This window comes from Ruditapes philippinarum, unplaced genomic scaffold (assembly GCF_026571515.1).
Source record: "Ruditapes philippinarum isolate M1 unplaced genomic scaffold, ASM2657151v2 ctg1067_1_1_1_1, whole genome shotgun sequence".
In the NCBI taxonomy this organism is placed as follows: Eukaryota; Metazoa; Mollusca; class Bivalvia; order Venerida; family Veneridae; genus Ruditapes; species Ruditapes philippinarum.
The window spans coordinates 131376-150000 of record NW_026867088.1 but is presented as its reverse complement, the minus strand read 5'-3'; the positions used below and the strand labels follow the sequence as shown (position 1 = coordinate 150000).

Genomic DNA, 18625 nt, shown 5'->3' with positions numbered 1-18625 from the left:
CAGGGTATGAGCTAACTTTTAATCTGCTGAATTTGTACAATGTTTTTGCCAGGCTTTAAATTTGGAACAGTTCATTCACAGGTTAAAAGTTTTCAATATTAAATTTAGCTACCAACAGTATAGAGCCTGGTTAGATTGCAGGGACGTGCAGGCAAGGCTTGGCTCTATACTGTTGGCTAAAGCTTATCACTTTTGGTAAGAGTTAAGGGCCTTATTTTCTCTTACTTGCAAGACAATAATGTACAAGCTTGCTTCATTACTTACATAAATTTATGGTAAGATAACTAGTTTTTTTGAAAGTCAATAGTCAACAGTTCATTTTCCTGTCCATGTTTAAGGAAATTATCACCTCGGGCTTATGAGACGGCCAATATAATGATGTTGTCATAGCCTATCCTAAGTCTGTCTTATGTATAGGAACGGTTAATTGGAAAAAAAAACACTCAATTTGTTTGACAGTCTTAAGCGTCAGCTGCTAAAATGTAACACATCAAGGACATTTAGCTTGAAGCAGCATTGCTGGTAATGGTATGAAATATGCCATTATAGAATTGTTATGATTTTTGGTATAATACCATTAGCTTGTTGTTGTATTTCACTAGACCAAGATGTTACAATTCCCATTTCAGTACATTAATTTTAGAATGACTGCAGGCTAAAAACTAATATAAAAAAGATAAACACTGCGAGTTTAATTTCTTGTCACTTGAAGATGTAAGAGTAAACTTTCAAACAAAAAACATGGATTTATAGTGGGATTAACCTTTAGCCAGTGCCGGAACCAAAAGTGATAAGTCTTTGCTACCAGTATAGAACCAAGCCAGCCTGCACACATGTGCATTCTCACCTGGCTATATACTATTGTTCGTATCTTTATTTTTTGAGCCCCTTTCATTGTTTGGACTGTTCAAGTGTTGTGCAAGTTTAATCACTTGGAACTCATTGCTGTAGAGTTAAGTTATGGATGTTGAATTATTTTATAAGGTTGATCTCCTTATGGCAGACTGGTGGTTGAAACCATGCCCATCTTTTATATATGAAATTATACACTAAGTGGAGTGGGGATCGCTAGTGGTTAAGGTGTCTTCCTCTCAGGCTTCATTGCACGTTTGCGCCATGTTTCGTAGTACGACACCAGTACTGGTTGGTTCCAGGAAGCAGACTTGTTCATGCTTAAGCTTCATGTAAATATGTTTAAACTAAAGGAAATGATGTCCTGAAGATTTTCAGTGGTCCTCATTCCTTTCAGAACAACATCACAATAATATGAAATAATGATTTCAATAACAATGTATTAGAAAAAGAACTTGATAACCAAGTACAGCAGTTTTTCTGCAGTAAATATATCATAGACTATAGGTTAACTAGAGTTATTTTGTGGTACATATTACTGGTAAGAGACATCGTTTTTTGTTGTTTGGAAGCCTGATTACATGTATTGTAGAATTTTTGTGCTAATATGGCAGTTGATCGAGTTAATGCTGTCTGTCAGCATTCTGGTTCCCTGCACATCTGCCATTATTTTATATTTTGTGTCTGCGAGGATACTGGTTCCCTGCACATCTGCCGTTATTTTACATCTTGGTATTATTTCTGCCCACTAAAACTGTCCCGGGGGTACACTAACATCAAACTTGCCTTGTAAACAAAGAATGTGGTATTCATTGGGGAAACATTTACTCCATTATTGCAGAATAAAGTTCCCCATGTAAAGTGGTATATTTCCTTTTATGGTCGTTCCCCTGTCTGTTGAGAGAGGGGAATATTTTCGGAGAATTTTAGTGCATACTTTTGAGGTAATGGTGCAATGTTTTGTATATACATTAAAATGAGAATAATATACAATGCAAGAAAACTTTTAATATGATAAGTTGTTAGAAAATGAACCAATAATTGCTTGGTTCAGATTTGGGTCAGAATGACTCTGGGTGGGGTGGAGTGTGGTGGGACTGGGTAGGAAGTGTCTTGGTGAGGCATCATGGTTATATGTCTGTAGGAGGGAGGCATAGTGTTCAAAACTGCAAGTAGACATTTTGACCTATTTTATCTAAACATTATCGTTTACTTTCGTGACAAATTAGTTTGGACCGAACTTGTTCAAAAAATATCACTTAAATTGTTAATGAGTAACTTTAATAAGTTTAGTGCACTAGGAATGTTGGTTGTTTGCTAAGTATCAGTAAATAAAGATTTGAACCATGTTAAAAGAGTGTAAGTGATAGATAACCTATGACAAATGACTGGAGTAAATCTTAAATGACAAAACCCAGTAGCCTTATGAAAATCAAACCTGTTTGATGAATGGATTTTCTAACGTTGTAAGTGGGTGGTTTTCACATAAACAAAAACATAATATGGCATAAAGGTCATGTTATTTTGCAACAGTGGGTGAAAGTATTTTCATAATGAAATAAAATTTTGCCGTTTTATATAACATGTGCCGCATAACAAAAACCTTCATTAGGAAAAACCATATAGGTTCGTTTTTGAAAGTGACAGATTTTGGTTAATTTGAGATGTTTGAAACTGATAAAAAGAAAAGAGGGCTTTAATGAATGATTTAGAAAGAAGGGGGGGGGGTGCAACAATGTGAAGGGTAGTAGTCTTAAATTACTGATTACTGTTGGTTCAAATTTTACACTTTTAAAAAAGGTGGGAGTATACCTGTCCGTAAGAATGAAGTATGTGACAGCCAGTGATAGAAGGGAACCATTTTATAGTTGTAGGAAGAAGGGAACCATTTCATAGTTGTAGGAAATGCCTGAAAATCAAAGGCGTATATATTTCTTTAGGGAAGGCATATAGTTTTTTGAAGGGATATATAATTCTTTTTTAAAAAAAAGGTCAAAGGTTTTGTCTGGGAGAAGGCATATATATTTCTTAAAGAAAGGCATTGATTATGTCTTCACAGAAGGCATTATATATTTCTTTATTATTTACGATATGTTCTTGAGTTTGTCCGTAGGAAAAGCATATTTATTTCTTTAGGGGAAGGCATATAATACACATTTCTTATAAATACTTGGGTAAGTCCATAGGAAAGGCATATACATGTAATTATTTAGGGAAGGCATATATATTTTCATTAGGGAAGACATACATATTTTGATTAGGGGAGGCATATATTGTTTCATTAGGCAAGGCATATATATTTTCATTAGGGAAGGCATATATATTTTTCATTTGGCAAGGCATATATATTTTTATTAGGGAAGGCATATATATTTTCATTAGGGAAGACATATATATTTTCATTAGGGAAGGCATATATATATTTTTTATTAGGGAAGGCATATATATTTTCATAAGGGAAGGCATATATATTTGTATAAGGAAGCAATGAATTAGGAAGGCATATTTTGTTTTCAAGGAGATCAAGACTTCATATATTTCAAGCAAAAACAAATAAATAATTCTAGGAAGCTTCATTTAAATCCAAATTTCAAAGCCTTGTGGAACAAAAAAAAAACATTGAGATATAATAAATTTTCTTATAGCATTTAACTTGTGCTTGGGAATTGAATCAATACAATTTAAAAGTATCATTTATGGATATTTTATGAATTATTAACCACTAATAGCTTGATGAGATATTGATGATGATGCCTTAGTCCATGTAATACTGTTAGACTTGCAACCATGTGATACATTCAGTACATTAATCAATGAATATTTGTCAGTATCAAAATGGAGTTGATGTTGTCTTTTAATATTTGTATATGAAACTATATCCTGTTGAAGAGACAATGTTTAATTTTAATATTTTATTTTTAACCCTTTACCTACTGGTAACAACATACTACCCATGTGACCAGTGCTGACCCAAGATCAGCACCTCCATGGGTCTATACATACAATGTTATCTTGAAATTTTTCCTGAAAAAAAAAAAAAATAATGGTCTTTTCAGATCGGAGGATGGACAAGTTCATTTAAGATAATTTAGTACTAATGTATAGTAAAGAAATAGATGAGGGGTGAGTTTTGTTGGGCCAATATAATATTTTATAATAAAATTCCCATACAGAATATTCAGACAGATGAATATTTAACTGGTCAGATTCAGAAGTCTGTATGTGTTCTTAAGAATTTACAATGTAATGGTTGAAGAAATAGGAGGGAAAACAAAGTTTGGTGCATGACCTATATTATGATGTGTGTGTATATATATATATATATATTTACAGTGGACCTGAGTTCCGCCAGTGATTCAGAGAATGATTCCGAGGACAGTGATGGTTTAACTGGATACAGATGTCAGAACTGTCTTGTTACTGGTACGTATCTTAGCAACACTTATGATAACTTGTATAACATTTACAGTAACTTGTACAACATTGACAACAATTTTTATAACATTTTAAAGAAGCAACTGTCACCATCTAGTTCAGATATAAGATATTTGGTTCCTACCCAGGTACTAGTTTTTATCTTCCAGGGTTTCTAGCTTTCATAAGAAAGCATGGTTCTACCAAAGGTTCGAGCTTTTGTTAGAAGGCATGGGTCTACCTTGAGTGCTAGCTTTTTGTTTAAAAAGCATGGTCCTACCAAAGGCTCTAGCTTTCACTTGAAAGCATGGTTGTACCAAATGTGCTAGCTTTCACTTGAAAGTATGGTTCAACCAAAGGTGCTAGCTTTTCTGATAGCATGGTTGTACCAAAGGTACTAGCTTTCACTTGAAAGCATGGTTCTACCAAAGGTTCTAGCTTTCACGTGAAGGCATGATTTTACCAAAGATGCTAGCTTCCACTTGAAAGTATGCCCTACCAAAGGTTCTAGCTTTCACTTGAAGGCATGATTTTACCAAAGATGCTAGCTTTCACTTGAAAGCATGCCCTGCCAAAGGTTCTAGCTTTCACTTGAAAGCATGGCTCTACCAAAGGTTCTAGTTTTCACTTGAAGGCATGGTTTTACCAAATATGCTAGCTTTCACTTGAAAGCATGCCCTTCCAAAGGTTCTAGCTTTCACTTGAAAGCATGCCCTACCAAAGGTTCTAGCTTTCACTTGAAAGCATGGTTGTACCAAAGGTTCTAGCTTTCACTTGAAGGCATTGTTTTACCAAAGATACTAGCGTTCACTTGAAAGCATGTCCTACCAAAGGTTCTATCTTTCACTTGAAAGCATGTCCTACCAAAGGTCTAGTTTTCACTTGAAGGCATGTTTTTAGCAAAGATGCTAGCTTTCACTTGAAAGCATGCCCTACCAAAGGTTCTAGCTTTCACTTGAAAGCATGGTTCTACCAAAGGTTCTAGCTTTCACTTAAAAGAATGGTTCAACCAAAGGTTGTAGCTTTTCTTTTAAAGCATGGTTCAACTAAGTGCACTAGTTATTGTCTTAAAAAAATTTGTATTTCACATGAGTTCTGTGCGAAATGGTGTTAAATTACTAGAATCTCAATAGTAGTAATGGAATTTTCTAATTCAAACTAGGGCAAACCCATTAAACAATTTCTTATGGGTACATGCTAAAATAGACTCTTCTGGCTTATTTCTTAAAAGTGTTTTGCAGTTGTTTTTTTCTCATTCAATTTTCTTTTAATCTTCTAAAATTTGATTTGGTCATGTGTTGGATAGGATTTTAACTTTGTTAGTATTGATCTAGTACAGTCATACAGGGACTGTTTCAATACCGCACAGGTGCTCCATTTATACATATTAATCAAGAAATTATTCAATTATGTGTTGAAGAAATAAAGCTAGTGATATATCAAACTAAAGTTCGTTTTTACACATTGAGGGTTGATTGCAAAATGGTGCAAGTCCTTTACATTTTTCATATAAGTTACAACAGTTTTGCAGTCAACCCTTGGCATAGTTGTTTTTTTAAACAATTTTCTCAAGAGAAAATGTTTGCACTAAGTAACCTTGTATTGCCCATTCGAATGTGAGAGATGATCAATAAGGAATTGCCTTTGCATCAGTACCAGTGTGCACAGTGAGGCAGGCTCAATTAATGACTGCTGTATAAGTGTAATCTCTAATATTAAAACTGTCTCAAACAACTTATTTGCCAAGGTTGTGACAGAACAGAACAGAATTTTATTTTGACTTACCATATACAGAGTACATAATCATACAAAATGATGCAAAATATTAATCAATACATTATATTTACATTCAAATGCTCCTTATTTCAATCTAATTATAAGTTAATAAGTGTTGGAGTTAAGATACAGTACAACCTCTACAGAGCAAACACAGTTTAGGAGACAAAGATTTCGGTTGTTGTAGAGAGGTGCCTGCTCTAGAGAGGTTAAATGAAGTCTTACTTTGGAGAAAAATTGTTACAGTTGTTGAAAAGAGGTTATTGATATACAGAGGGTCGTTCTGCAGAAGTTGCACTGTATTAGGAGAATTTAATTTTGACGAAAATGTGAAATTGTTATTCCTGTCGTAAAATTAAAGACCTAGAGTGTTAATATCTGTTATCACCTTCATTATGAAATATCAGATAATCTTTTACAAGTTATTTATGTTTGTCTTGTTTATTTTTTTTTATTTTTATTTTTTTTGCGTCTTCAATAATTTTCTCCGCGCAGACATAATGTGTTGAGTGTTTCGTTCACCAAATGGCCATTATGATGATGTGGCGGGGCTTTGCATATTTAGATTGACTTGTGGAAATCCAATTTACCGATAGTGAGAAAATAATGTCCTCCATCCTCATCCTTTTACGGTGAATTTTCCACTTGGCTGAACTTAATCCCCCCGCCTAATTCCCCGATATTTGAAATGGGAGCTCACTAAACACTGTTCAATACAGAGTGTGTAATCAAGTATGCAGTTTCTATGTTCCTCAATCAGTTTGCCATCATCTTCTTTTGCTTTAAGTACACTTTGCGATTTTTTAAGAGAAAACGAATAAAAAAAAAACAACAATAATTTTTCGCAAAGTTTTTCTTTGTCAGTGAACTGAAAGGAAATTATTTGGAGATGTCATGTTTTGTATATAAAAGAAAATAAATGGGAAGCCAAATCATATTTTAAGGAAACAAGACGTTTGTTTGTGACGTATTATAATGTAATTTATTTTGTGAATTTGTCATATTCTGCTATGTTTTGAAATCGTCTCGGAAATAAGAGGAACTATTCTGTCTGATACAATTACTCTACTTGTCTATTCAACATCGGCAAATATTTTCATTCTCTACGTAAAGAATAAGTTATTTAACCAGTCTGTTTTGTATATACAGAAAAAGAAAATCCATACTACCAGTCTGGTTTTGACAGTTTTAACTATTTGTCTGTTACAAGTCAGTTACAAATCATCATGTAAAAGTTCCGTGGGCTTCTCCCCGATGGTAGAGAGGTACCTGACAGCCTTTTGTCATTGATATTTCCTCAATTGAATACGAGAATATCGAGAATTTTGAGACGAAACGTAATTTAAGCAAGGGTTATAGATTTCCTGTCATACTATGTGAGCATTGCAATAGATAAAGCTGTTTTTCTTTTCCCCCCGCGCTTGATGTGTATATATCGAGAACAATATATTGTTATACTTAATGTAACAATAGCTAGGGAAAAAATGAGAAACTTTGCGTAATTATTTACCATTATGGATAGATTCTGGAAATAAACAGCGACTTGCGTATAATGATTATAGGTTATCATACAAGAAAAAAACGCTTACGACATTCGTCAGAATTAGTTTGAAATTCAGACGTGAATTACACACTTGTATATATATAAGATGCAGCCGTAATTCAACAATCGATAATTTGTAATTCCTCTCAAAACAGAATAAAACTTTGTCCTTTTGTTATAGAGGAAACACTCTCGACACTAAATTGAATTTCAATTAGTTGATATCTACTTTTAAATGAAACTTAAATTACAGACAGTGCAAATAATTTTTGTAATCATGTGAAGAAAACAATCTGTAAAAGAAAAAAACAATGTTGATTTGATAGACATGAATTATGTTAGCTTATTATGTAACTTGTTAAGACTGCATATTAGTCTTGAAATAAAGCTTTGATTTTCTTTGTCAATTATGTTGACATGCTCTTGTGATAAAAAAAAAGAACTTAAAATACTTTATTTAAAAATGATGTATGAATTTGGAACATGTGTAAAGTAACTAACTGCCTGTAGAGCGACCTTGTAAAAAATTATGTATTTATACATTTACAGTTTCCAAGGACTGGAGTAATGCTGGAAAACCAAGTCCTCGATTATGTTCAAAATGTCGCATATTCTTCAAGAAATACGGTGTAGACCGACCGGTAAACAGTCCCGGAGATTCTCCATACTTCCAGCCAGTACGAGATGGGGACATAAACGCCACCCACAATATGCTGACTCGGCAAAATAGGAATTCAGTAAGTGGCCTATATATGGTTTATTCTTTTTCTTAATTGTAACAGATAATCAAATCTCCGAGTGTACATGTTCCGGTAACTAGGCCATTTGTCAGCAATGATGCTTCACTTTTGAAGCAGACGACAGGTAAACTGATGTTAGAAAGTTTGATCCCTGGCCAAGGATTGGGTCATACACCACAGAATGTTATAAAAATGAAGCTTACAGCTTCCATGCTAATTGTGTTCAACAAACTGGTCTGGAATTTAACAATGAATGAGTAGAAAGGAAATGTAGAATTTGTCAATTTCTTAAAAGTGCTTGTTTGTTAATAGGTCTGTCTATATTTAATGCTTTGAAGCTTTAGTCTCATCTATTTCTTTGTTTTCATATTAGTTGAAAATAATATAATGCAACCAGTTATAATAAAAAAAGATAATCAGGAAATAAAAAAAGTTTAAATGTTTATTCATTTCACAGACTGATTCCAAAGAAAATAAAAAGAAAGGAACAAACAGTGTTAGTAGTTTAGATAATTTAGACAGTCCTTCAAGTGATTCAAAGAAATCCCTCGTGCCCTCATCACCCTCGGCCCTCAGTACATCCAGCAATTGTAGTACCGATAGAGAGAAAAAGAAACGAAGGGTAAGGTCATTGTTTATATGTATCGAGGACTCGTGTAAATGTTCAGTGTTGTTCATTATTTATATAGCTGTAGGCCTATCTTGCTATGTTAACGAATGTTGGTGGTTCTTAGACTAAGGTGCCCGTTCATGCCTGAAATAATTCATAGACAGCGTCTGAGGTTTTTATCCACCAATGAAGCTGAAAAGTTGCCTTTACCGTGTTGGTGTGACATAACAAATCTCTCAGGTTAAAGGTAAGCAGGGCAAATCCCTCAGGTTTAAGGTAGGCAGGGCAAATCCCTCAGGTTAAAGGTTAGCAGGGCAAATCCCACAGGTTAAAGCATAGCAGGACAAATCACTATGGTCAAAGATAAGCAGGGCAAATCCCTAAGGTTAAAGATAAGCAGGGCAAATCCCTAAGGTTAAAGATTAGCAGGGCAAATCCCACAGGTTAAAGGTTAGCAGGGCAAATCTCTCAGTTAAGCTTAGCAGGCAGTTAAAGCTTAGCAGGGCAAATCCTTAGGTTAAAGCTTAGCTGGGCAAATATTTAATTTGATTTAGTAGGTTAAAAGTTAGTATATAAAGACAGTATTATGTAAATATAAAGTGTCCCAGCTGTCTTGGCATTAACTGAATGTATATGCATAGATTTTCTGACAATATATGCATAGATGTTCTGACAACATATATGCAGCTCGGCATGCAATGTAATTTTCATACCTCGGTTGTTTGAAAATGTCTCTGGTTTTACAAGTTATTAAGCCAGGCACGGCAATCTGTATGACTTGCAGCAGACGCACATGCTGAATGTGTAATGAATTTTATGCGTAAATTATGTCCTGATATAAATGTAACAAAACACAATGTGAGATTACGAGCTTATGTTCTAGTAACAGATGTTGATTGAAGTCACTTTTGATGTTATTTTATTATTTACATATCTTTTGATTTTATCTTAGAGGGGGGAGGAAAAAACACTTAGTGTTTGATGTACACTCAGGTGTGTTATATTGATATATATATTATTGTAGTTGTGCAATGTGTAATTTTATATGCAATGAAATACTGCTGCATATAAGTGTGTTAATATGTGTATTGTGTAATGGTATAGTAATATTTATGATAAGTGAGGTTAATGGATCAATCAGTTCTGATCACATTGATTTACTTACAATACTACAGTACAGCAGACGTTGTTAACACAGACTTTATATATGAAATCGATTAAATTTTGTAATTAATCCATAGTTGATGTGTTGGGAGTTTTTTGTTGTTTTTTTTGTTTGTTTTTTTTTCACTGAAAATATATTGGATTGGGAGGAATGGAAAAGATAATATTTTTTTATTATTTCGGGAATCTTATTCACAAGGGAAATACAACGTTTGCTTTGAATATCTTTTATTTTGTATATATATAAATGTGTATTTTATAATTCTAGAGTTCTGAAGGCTCAGATAAAGAGAAGAAAAGACGTCATCCAGCATCTGATTCAGACGATAAATTCTCAAAGAGAAAACGTGCGGTAAGTCATCTTGATAAATTACCAAAGAAAACAATTTTCATATGAAAAAAATAGCAGACGTCAAAAATGGATACTTTGATAAAAGCTTTACGCTGAATGATAGGCCTGTAAAAAACGTATATTTTGTATATAGAATTAGATACAAACAAGGTATGCAATAAAGTCCAGATTTATATCGCCAATTAACAGCAGTACAATTCTACCAAACTCTATTCTGCTGTTGTACTAAGAAATCGCAGATAAATACAATAGATCTTTAATTCTCAAAGCAGGGCAAATCCGTTATACAAAAATCAGCTGTAGAAATGGTTTTAACACCTGCTGTTTCAAAACAGCAACAACATAATAGATATTTTTGATGACATGTAGACTTGTGTAAGTTGATTGTTGTAAGTTGATTGTATCATTATTCAGTCATTGTCGTCTTGTTTATTTTAGGGTCCGTCTGACTCGGAATCATTATCAGACAGCAGTATATCCGGTGCTGAAGAAACTCAAAACGAGGCTGATGAAAATAATCAAGATGATCTAACATCTAGCTCCCCACCCACTAGTCCAAGTCCGGTAGAATCTGATAAGGAGAAACTGCCGGCACCAATTCCGGTTGAAAGTACTATAAGTGGTGATAAACTGGCTGAGTTACCTAGACCGGAACCTCAACATCCGTCACCTAATAGACAGCCAATAGAATCCACACCTATATTGTCACCGACCGGTATACAAACGCAGTTACCTTCAGTGTCATCTCAAATTACTCAAGGATTTGTTCCATTACCGCCATTACCAGCATTTGCATTTAGACCGCAATACACTCCTACAGCATCCTTGTATCCACAACCACCATTTCCAGAAACTATTTCATCCAATCAAAAACTTTCCGAAGCAGACGACACACAAAACACGTCTGCTGCAACTGCTGCTGTGTCTCCACCTGGTGTAGACAACAGTGAATCAGGGGAAACTACTGTGATATCTGTTCCTAAAGTGAAAGAGGAAGTGATTACACCTCCTCCATCGCCGGAAAAAGTATTTATTAAACAGGAACCGCAAGACAACTTCATGCTTAACGCAAGTCAAAATGTTGCTAGTGCAAAACCTAATATGGACAGCTTTGCTGCCACTAAAGAAATGGGCCCAATAGTGACTCCTAAGCTTGAGCCTGGGCTCAGTAATTCCTATCCTAGTGCAAATGAGTTTCCTTCAGGTTCTAATAATAGTAAGATTCAGACTGAAACAACCTTGACCTCGCAGGCAGAGGTCGGAGGTCATACGGAACTTAGAGAAGGTCAGGGAGAGAAAGTTGAATGTCAGGAAAGTGAACGACCAGAAGTAGAAATAATGGAAGACACTGATTCTGACAGGGAGGGAACATTGACCCCAGGGCCAGTGCCTACCCCATGTAACAAGGAAATCCTCAGGAGTAAAACTGCCATGTAAGTACATTAGTACACTAAATGAATATGATTCAGTGCTGTATGTCTACAAAAATGTGAAGCATCAATTCCTGTTTCACAGCAGTCATTTAGAAAATTTCGTTCACAAATTGAAAGTCAGTCTGGAGTTGATGTTGACAGCTTTATTGCACATTGTTTGAATAGGTCCCCCTGTGTTGACACTGCAAAAAGAATTGAAATTTCAGAATATAATTATGTCTCCCCCACCTCGGGGGGAGACATATTGTTTTTGCCCTGTCCGTCCGTCAGTCCGTCCGTCAGTCCGTCCGTCCGTCAGTCCGTCCGTCCGTCCGTCCGTCCATTCTTCGTTTCCGGACGATAACTAGAGTTCCTTTTGACCTACAGCTCTCAAACTTCATAGGATGAATGGTCTTATTGAGCAGATGATCCCTATTGTTTTTGGGGTCAGTAGTTCAAAGGTCAAGGTCACAGTGACCGTTGGTCAATTTCTCGTTTCCGGATGATAACTAAAGTTCCTTTTGACCTACAGCCCTCAAACTTCATAGGATGAATGGTCTTATTGAGCAGATGATCCCTATTGTTTTTGGGGTCAGTAGTTCAAAGGTCAAGGTCACAGTGACCGTTGGTCAATTTCTCGTTTCCGGATGATAACTAGAGTTCCTTTTGACCTACAGCCCTCAAACTTCATAGGATGATTGGTCTTATAGAGCTGATGATCCCTATTGTTTTTGGGGTCAGTAGGTCAAAGGTCAAGGTCACACTGACCGTTGGTCAATTTCTCGTTTCCGGATGATAACTAGAGTTCCTTTAGACCTACAGACCTCAAACTTCATAGGATGATTGGTCTTATTGAGCAGATGATCCCTATTGTTTTTGGGGTCAGTAGTTCAAAGGTCAAGGTCACAGTGACCGTTGGTCAATTTCTCGTTTCCGGATGATAACTAGAGTTCCTTTTGACCTACAGCCCTCAAACTTCATAGGATGATTGGTCTTATTAGAGCAGATGATCCCTATTGTTTTTGGGGTCAGTAGGTCAAAGGTCAAGGTCACAGTGACCGTTGGTCAATTTCTTTCATTTCCGGATGATAACTAGAGTTCCTTTTGACCTACAACCCTCAAACTTCATAGGATGATTTGGTCTTATTAATCAAATGATCCCTATTGTTTTAAATGGTCAGTAGGTCAAAGGTCAAGGTCACAGCGACCGTTGGTTAATTTCTCCTTTCCGGATGATAACTAGAGTTCCTTTAGACCTACAACCCTCAAACTTCATAGGATGATTGGTCTTATTGAGCAGATGATCCCTCTTGTTTATGGGGTCAGTAGGTCAAAGGTTAAGGTCACAGTGACCATTGGTCATTTTCTCATTTCCGGATGATAACTAGAGTTCTTATCAGTGAGGACATTTAACTATTATTGATATATCAGTGATATATCAGTTGTCTGGTTTTATATACTCTGTTCTTTTATCTCCATTTCCATTCCTGTTTCCATTCACAGTTATTCTCAGCAGTGGGGGAGACATGCGCTTTTTTACAAAAGCATCCTCTAGTTAGGTTTTTTTGTAACCAGTATTGGTTTTTATGCCAGTTTTATTCTAAAAGTCAATGTTTCCTTTTCAATTTATCTACATATCTGCAACAGATCTGTTATAATGTAATGATGCCGATAGAAATGAAAAGGCGTTTTTTTCCGCCATAAACGACTTGTGCTTGATTACGTGTCACAAATGACACTATATTAACAGCTGTAGTTTTATGCTAGTTTAAGGGGGGAAATTTGCAGCAGACGACACTCGTAATGATGTTATCTCGTGTTGACTGAAAACATAAAATGAAGGAAAAGGTGAAATTACACCTAAAAAACCCAAACCATAAAATTTTTATGTAACCGTCGAGTTTTGTTTTCCTGTCTGATCCGGACTGAGATTAAAAAGATTTAAAATTTTCATATTTAAATCCAAAAACAATACAAAAACTGTAAACGATTTGATAGTTCTGCTAGAAAATTTATGTCATCATATATTATAAATATATTTGTAAAATTTTCATATTTAAATGCAAATATATTATAGAGTTATACAATTTTTATCAGTGAAATTTTACCTCATTAGTAATGGAAAAACTATTTTATATTTTGATGAGTTATGGGTAATAACTGTGGACAGTGAGTGCCTTTGGCTTGGTTAAATCACTTACTTTGTACACTTCACAACATTTTAAAATAAGGTTTTTCTTAAAAATAAACACAAGTCTGAGGTCATGCTGCTTTTAACCTACTTATATAAACAAGTTCTTAAAGTTGATACAAATTGACTTTTTTGAGTTATCTCCCTTGAACTAACCAGTACTGGTGTTGATTATTTAAACATGGGTCTCAAACCCACAGTTCCTCATCTAAGAGGTAAACACCATAACCTATTGCTCAGAATAATTTAACAGTTACAAATTAATGCTTCCTATATTTTCACACATGAAATATATTCAGAAAAGCACAGATGCTTTTTATGGATACCAAATTTTGTGCAGCTTGTTATTGTTACACAGATTGCTTCACATTCTCTCATTCTTTATGTATGATATTTTGGATATTTTTTTCTAGTTTGCCATCGTGTTTAATTTACATAAATATGCCTTAAAATGTCTTGCAAAAAGGTTTAAATACAAGTGAATTTGTCAAGATTATCATGTTTAGAATGATATGATACAGATATGTGTCTTTTCAAGCCACAGGTTACCATGGTAATTTTCTCAATACTTTAAAAACAATTCTCTGCTTATGAGACAGATTAATACAAAGTTTAAACTTGATTCTTTAACCTGCTGAATTTGAGTAATTGTTTTACCCAGATCTGAATTTTAAAGTATAAAGGGTTTGCAATATCAAAGTACAAAAATTGAACTACTGATACTTGACAGAATGTTTCGACTGCACACTGGTCCAGTTCTACAGTTGAGGCAAAAGCTAATAATTTCTGGCAGGTTTAACTTATAAATATACCTTTATTCAATAATTGTAAGAAGGAAAAAAGCAGTCATACATCAGATTTTATTATTTGATATGTTAGAAATTATTTGAAGTCAAATTTGTTTGACATTTTGTTATTATTTTAGTATTTTTACATTAAGTACATAAGGTAAAGTATAGATGGTGAGAAACCATATGATCTTAAGAGTGGCAGTGCACATTGTGGAATCCAAAACATGGAAAAATTTTGAAAAGAGAAACTAGAAAAATTCCAAAAGAATATACTTGAACAAATACTTGAACAAATTTATAATTATTCTCTATTTTTGTTACAGATTTATAAAGTTATTGAATCGTGGTGAACATAATTCATGTTCAAGATGTGATCTCATGTTTAAACCATTTCCCGACTCCAAACTGGCAAAGAAAAGGGAAGAGCGGGAAAAGAAACCTTTGTCTGCAGTGTCAACTCCAGCAAAGGAGGAAGTTAAGGTAATTAGAGGTCCTTTGGCTTAATATTTATACTTTCTGAGAACCAGTCAAACCTCCTAGCATCTGACAGAAATAGACCAATGAGAAGCTTGCAATACCACAATCTATAAATAGAAATGAGACTGAACTATTGTTTTTTCAATTATAAAGTTCAGATTGAAGTAAAATAGACTGACGTATTTTCTGAACAATCCAGTCTATAAAACAATGTTTCGTCAAGTTTTGCCAAAAATTTTAATAGTTGACTACATTCTATAAGGAATTATATTGTTTCCTTGACAGTATTAATTTGATAAAGAGCTACCTTTTAAATGCTTCTATGTACTGGTACATGTTTCAGAAATGAAAATTCTTATCTGTCATTTTCTTCCACTTCGTGTCTCTTTGACTTGGAATGTCATGGCATGCCCATTAATTTGATAAGGCTTCCTTAATGCGATTTATAAAGGGTACAGTAAAATGTGTAAATAAGAAAAGACTTGCATTTACATTTATAGTCAAATGTTCAATGTACCAAGTAAAGAAAAACCTCTCTCTCTCTGACAATATATATATCATGGAAATGTCAATTTTATCTAACCTCCTTTGAACTTTTTCAGGCATGATCTTAACATTTGTCTGACCTTTCAGTGAAGAACAGTCTCTAATATTGCCTCATGTTGAATAATAGGTCTCTTATATATATTTATAGTTATCAATAAAATCAATGTTTCTTATTTTCTTAGAGAAAAACAGAGTCGCCACGACCCAGTTCTACGTCGGACGCCCAGGTTATCAGCAATGTTCCAACGCCACACCACATCCATGCCGACCGAGTCACACCGCGGTCATATCCTGACACGCCAGCGCTGCGTCAATTGTCAGAATATGCTAAACCGCATACGTTGGGTATGTACCAAGATACATTCGCTCAGTGTCGTAAGTGAACATTTATATACCATTCCTTTGCTTATAGGACTCAAACTATTGTAAACACATATGAATTTCGTATGGACATACAATGGTTTATGAGCAGGGGTAAAAATCAATGTAGATTGCCTGTAGTTGTATGTCTTTGTGCTAGTTAGATGTGTTTGTGGTAGTTAGATCCTTTTGTTGTCATTAAATGTCTTTGAGATCATTTACATGTTGTTTGTTCATTGAAGTACCTAAAGTATCAGTGTCTTATACCTGGGACATAATATAACAGGATCATCAGCTACCAAATAAACAAGTGGTCTAATTTTGCCCTCCAATGGTCCGCTGAAGAATTAAAGTGTTTAAATGCAGTTATTATGAAAAACTACATAGGTTAATTTTCATAAAATCAATTTAAGGCGATTTTAATACAAATAAATTTGCAATCGTTTGCCAGTTTGCTTATATTTTGTCATGCACACTGTTGAAAGGACAAAAAGATATTGTTTAACAATGATGGCTAAGACAAAATGGTTGACGCGTGAGACCATCTATACAGGGACATAATGCGGAGCTGATCTCTAGTTGCTTTTCTTGTTATATTATGTTCCAGAAACACATTATCACAATAGTATACTTCAAGATTCAATTCGTTATTGTAAAGCATATTCAACTCTTAACATGTTATTTAATAGTGTTATTAGATTGAGAAAAAAAAAGTAGTGTTTATGCACATATAATACATGATTCAAAAAATTTATCATGGACATAAGCTGCTTGTTCAGTTTTTGCATGCCAAAACTTAGGGTTACATACAGATTTGCCTTTGTCCAGCTGTTATGGCATGCAGTCACACTGTCCGTCACATTTGTAGATGTTAATATGTTCTTGAAAATGTTATTTTCTGATCATTTTAGTTTAATTAGAAAGAAATTGTTAAGAATTATATTCCTCTAAAAACTCTTAAAAATATTTCATGAGTGTGAATAATTTTCAGTGTGTCCATTGACAATAATAATCATGTCATTGAATGCTTGGCAAAAAAAAGAAAACATCATTCTGGTATAAGGAGTGACAAAAATTTGTCGAAATTGATGAATTTAAAATTTTTCATTGCATATGTATGTTACTTAGGTCTAAAATATTATATCGGCTCAATCATCAACATATAATGTTGTTTTTGAAGGTCAAGATCCTAGATCTATGCCAGGTTACCTAGGTTACCCGTTCATGGACCCTATACGTATGGCAGCGATGTATCCACCAAACTCTAGAGAAAGGTATGTTCTTTATCATAATATATTCTTTCTGTGTGTTTATATTATGTTGCTGGTTTGATTTTTATAAGAACAAATTTATTGATGCGACAAGTGTGTAGTGATGAAATATTTGTTTCAAGTTATGGGTCAATTCATGGCATATGTGTAACTGTTTATTGATGTTATATGTGTATTCATGGCATATAAATTGTTTATTGATGTTACACATTTATTCATACATATATGTATTCATTGCATTTGTGTAACTGTTTATTGATGTTATATGTGTTTTCATAGCAAATGTGTTTATTGATATTATACATTTAGTCATACATATGTGTATTCATGGCATTTGTGTAACTGTTTTATTTATGTAATATGTGTATTCCTGGCATATGTGTAATCTTGCGATACAAGTATTAATGCCATACAAAAGCAAGCCAGTAAATGAAATGCAAATATAAATATACACCGTTAGTCACTACATCAAAGTCATTACAGATTAATGCTTGAAATAAAATGAAGCCTCGTGTTAAATCAGAAATTCTGTTTTAAATCAGAGAATTTAATTAAAAGCCCTCAGGACTTTGTATGAATCTCTTTAAGATAAAATTTATGGCCTTGATTAAAGGTCTTTTAGGGAATTTATTTCACATTTTGCTTGGAAAAAAATGGATGATAAATGCCGAATTGATAAGGTTGCCAAAAAGAAGAAAAAATTAGTCAATAGTTCACATGATCAGTTTTATGAAGTTACTGTAAAATCACAATTATTCGTATTGGCATATGATTTTTTATGAAGTTACTGTAAAATCACAAATATTTGTATTGGCATATGATTTTTTATGAAGTTACTGTAAAATCACAAATATTTGTATTGGCATATGATTTTTGTATATTTTATGGTAGTAATATACAGATTCCTAATGCTTGGAAATGCATTTAAGGTTTTTGTTCACCATTACAGTATAATTTTGACTGGTCTTTATGTATAAAGTGTATAAAGCTATATACATGAATTTGCTGTCTGTTGATTGTAAAGGTATTGGTTATCTTGTGATATAAAATGGTATTAGAATTAATTTTATAGAATGAAAGAAATTTGTCAGTATATTTTGTTTAAAAGCCATGTATTAAATCATCT

General features: G+C 34.0%; 1 protein-coding gene across 6 annotated transcripts in view; it reads left to right on the top strand.

Annotated features, from left to right (window-relative positions):
• LOC132734792 (arginine-glutamic acid dipeptide repeats protein-like) overlaps positions 1 to 18625 on the top strand; it is a 158638-nt gene that overhangs the window by 132689 nt on the left and 7324 nt on the right. For 4 of the 6 annotated variants that reach the window (XM_060721644.1, XM_060721642.1, XM_060721647.1 and 1 more), the window contains 8 exons: positions 4186 to 4275; positions 8135 to 8322; positions 8783 to 8947; positions 10368 to 10451; positions 10890 to 11884; positions 15169 to 15325; positions 16051 to 16243; positions 17409 to 17502. In XM_060721644.1, coding sequence (XP_060577627.1) covers positions 4186 to 4275; positions 8135 to 8322; positions 8783 to 8947; positions 10368 to 10451; positions 10890 to 11884; positions 15169 to 15325; positions 16051 to 16243; positions 17409 to 17502 — 1966 coding nt within the window. The remainder of the gene's footprint in view (positions 1 to 4185; positions 4276 to 8134; positions 8323 to 8782; positions 8948 to 10367; positions 10452 to 10889; positions 11885 to 15168; positions 15326 to 16050; positions 16244 to 17408; positions 17503 to 18625) is intronic. The other 2 variants (XM_060721643.1, XM_060721645.1) reach the window with 2 other exon arrangements.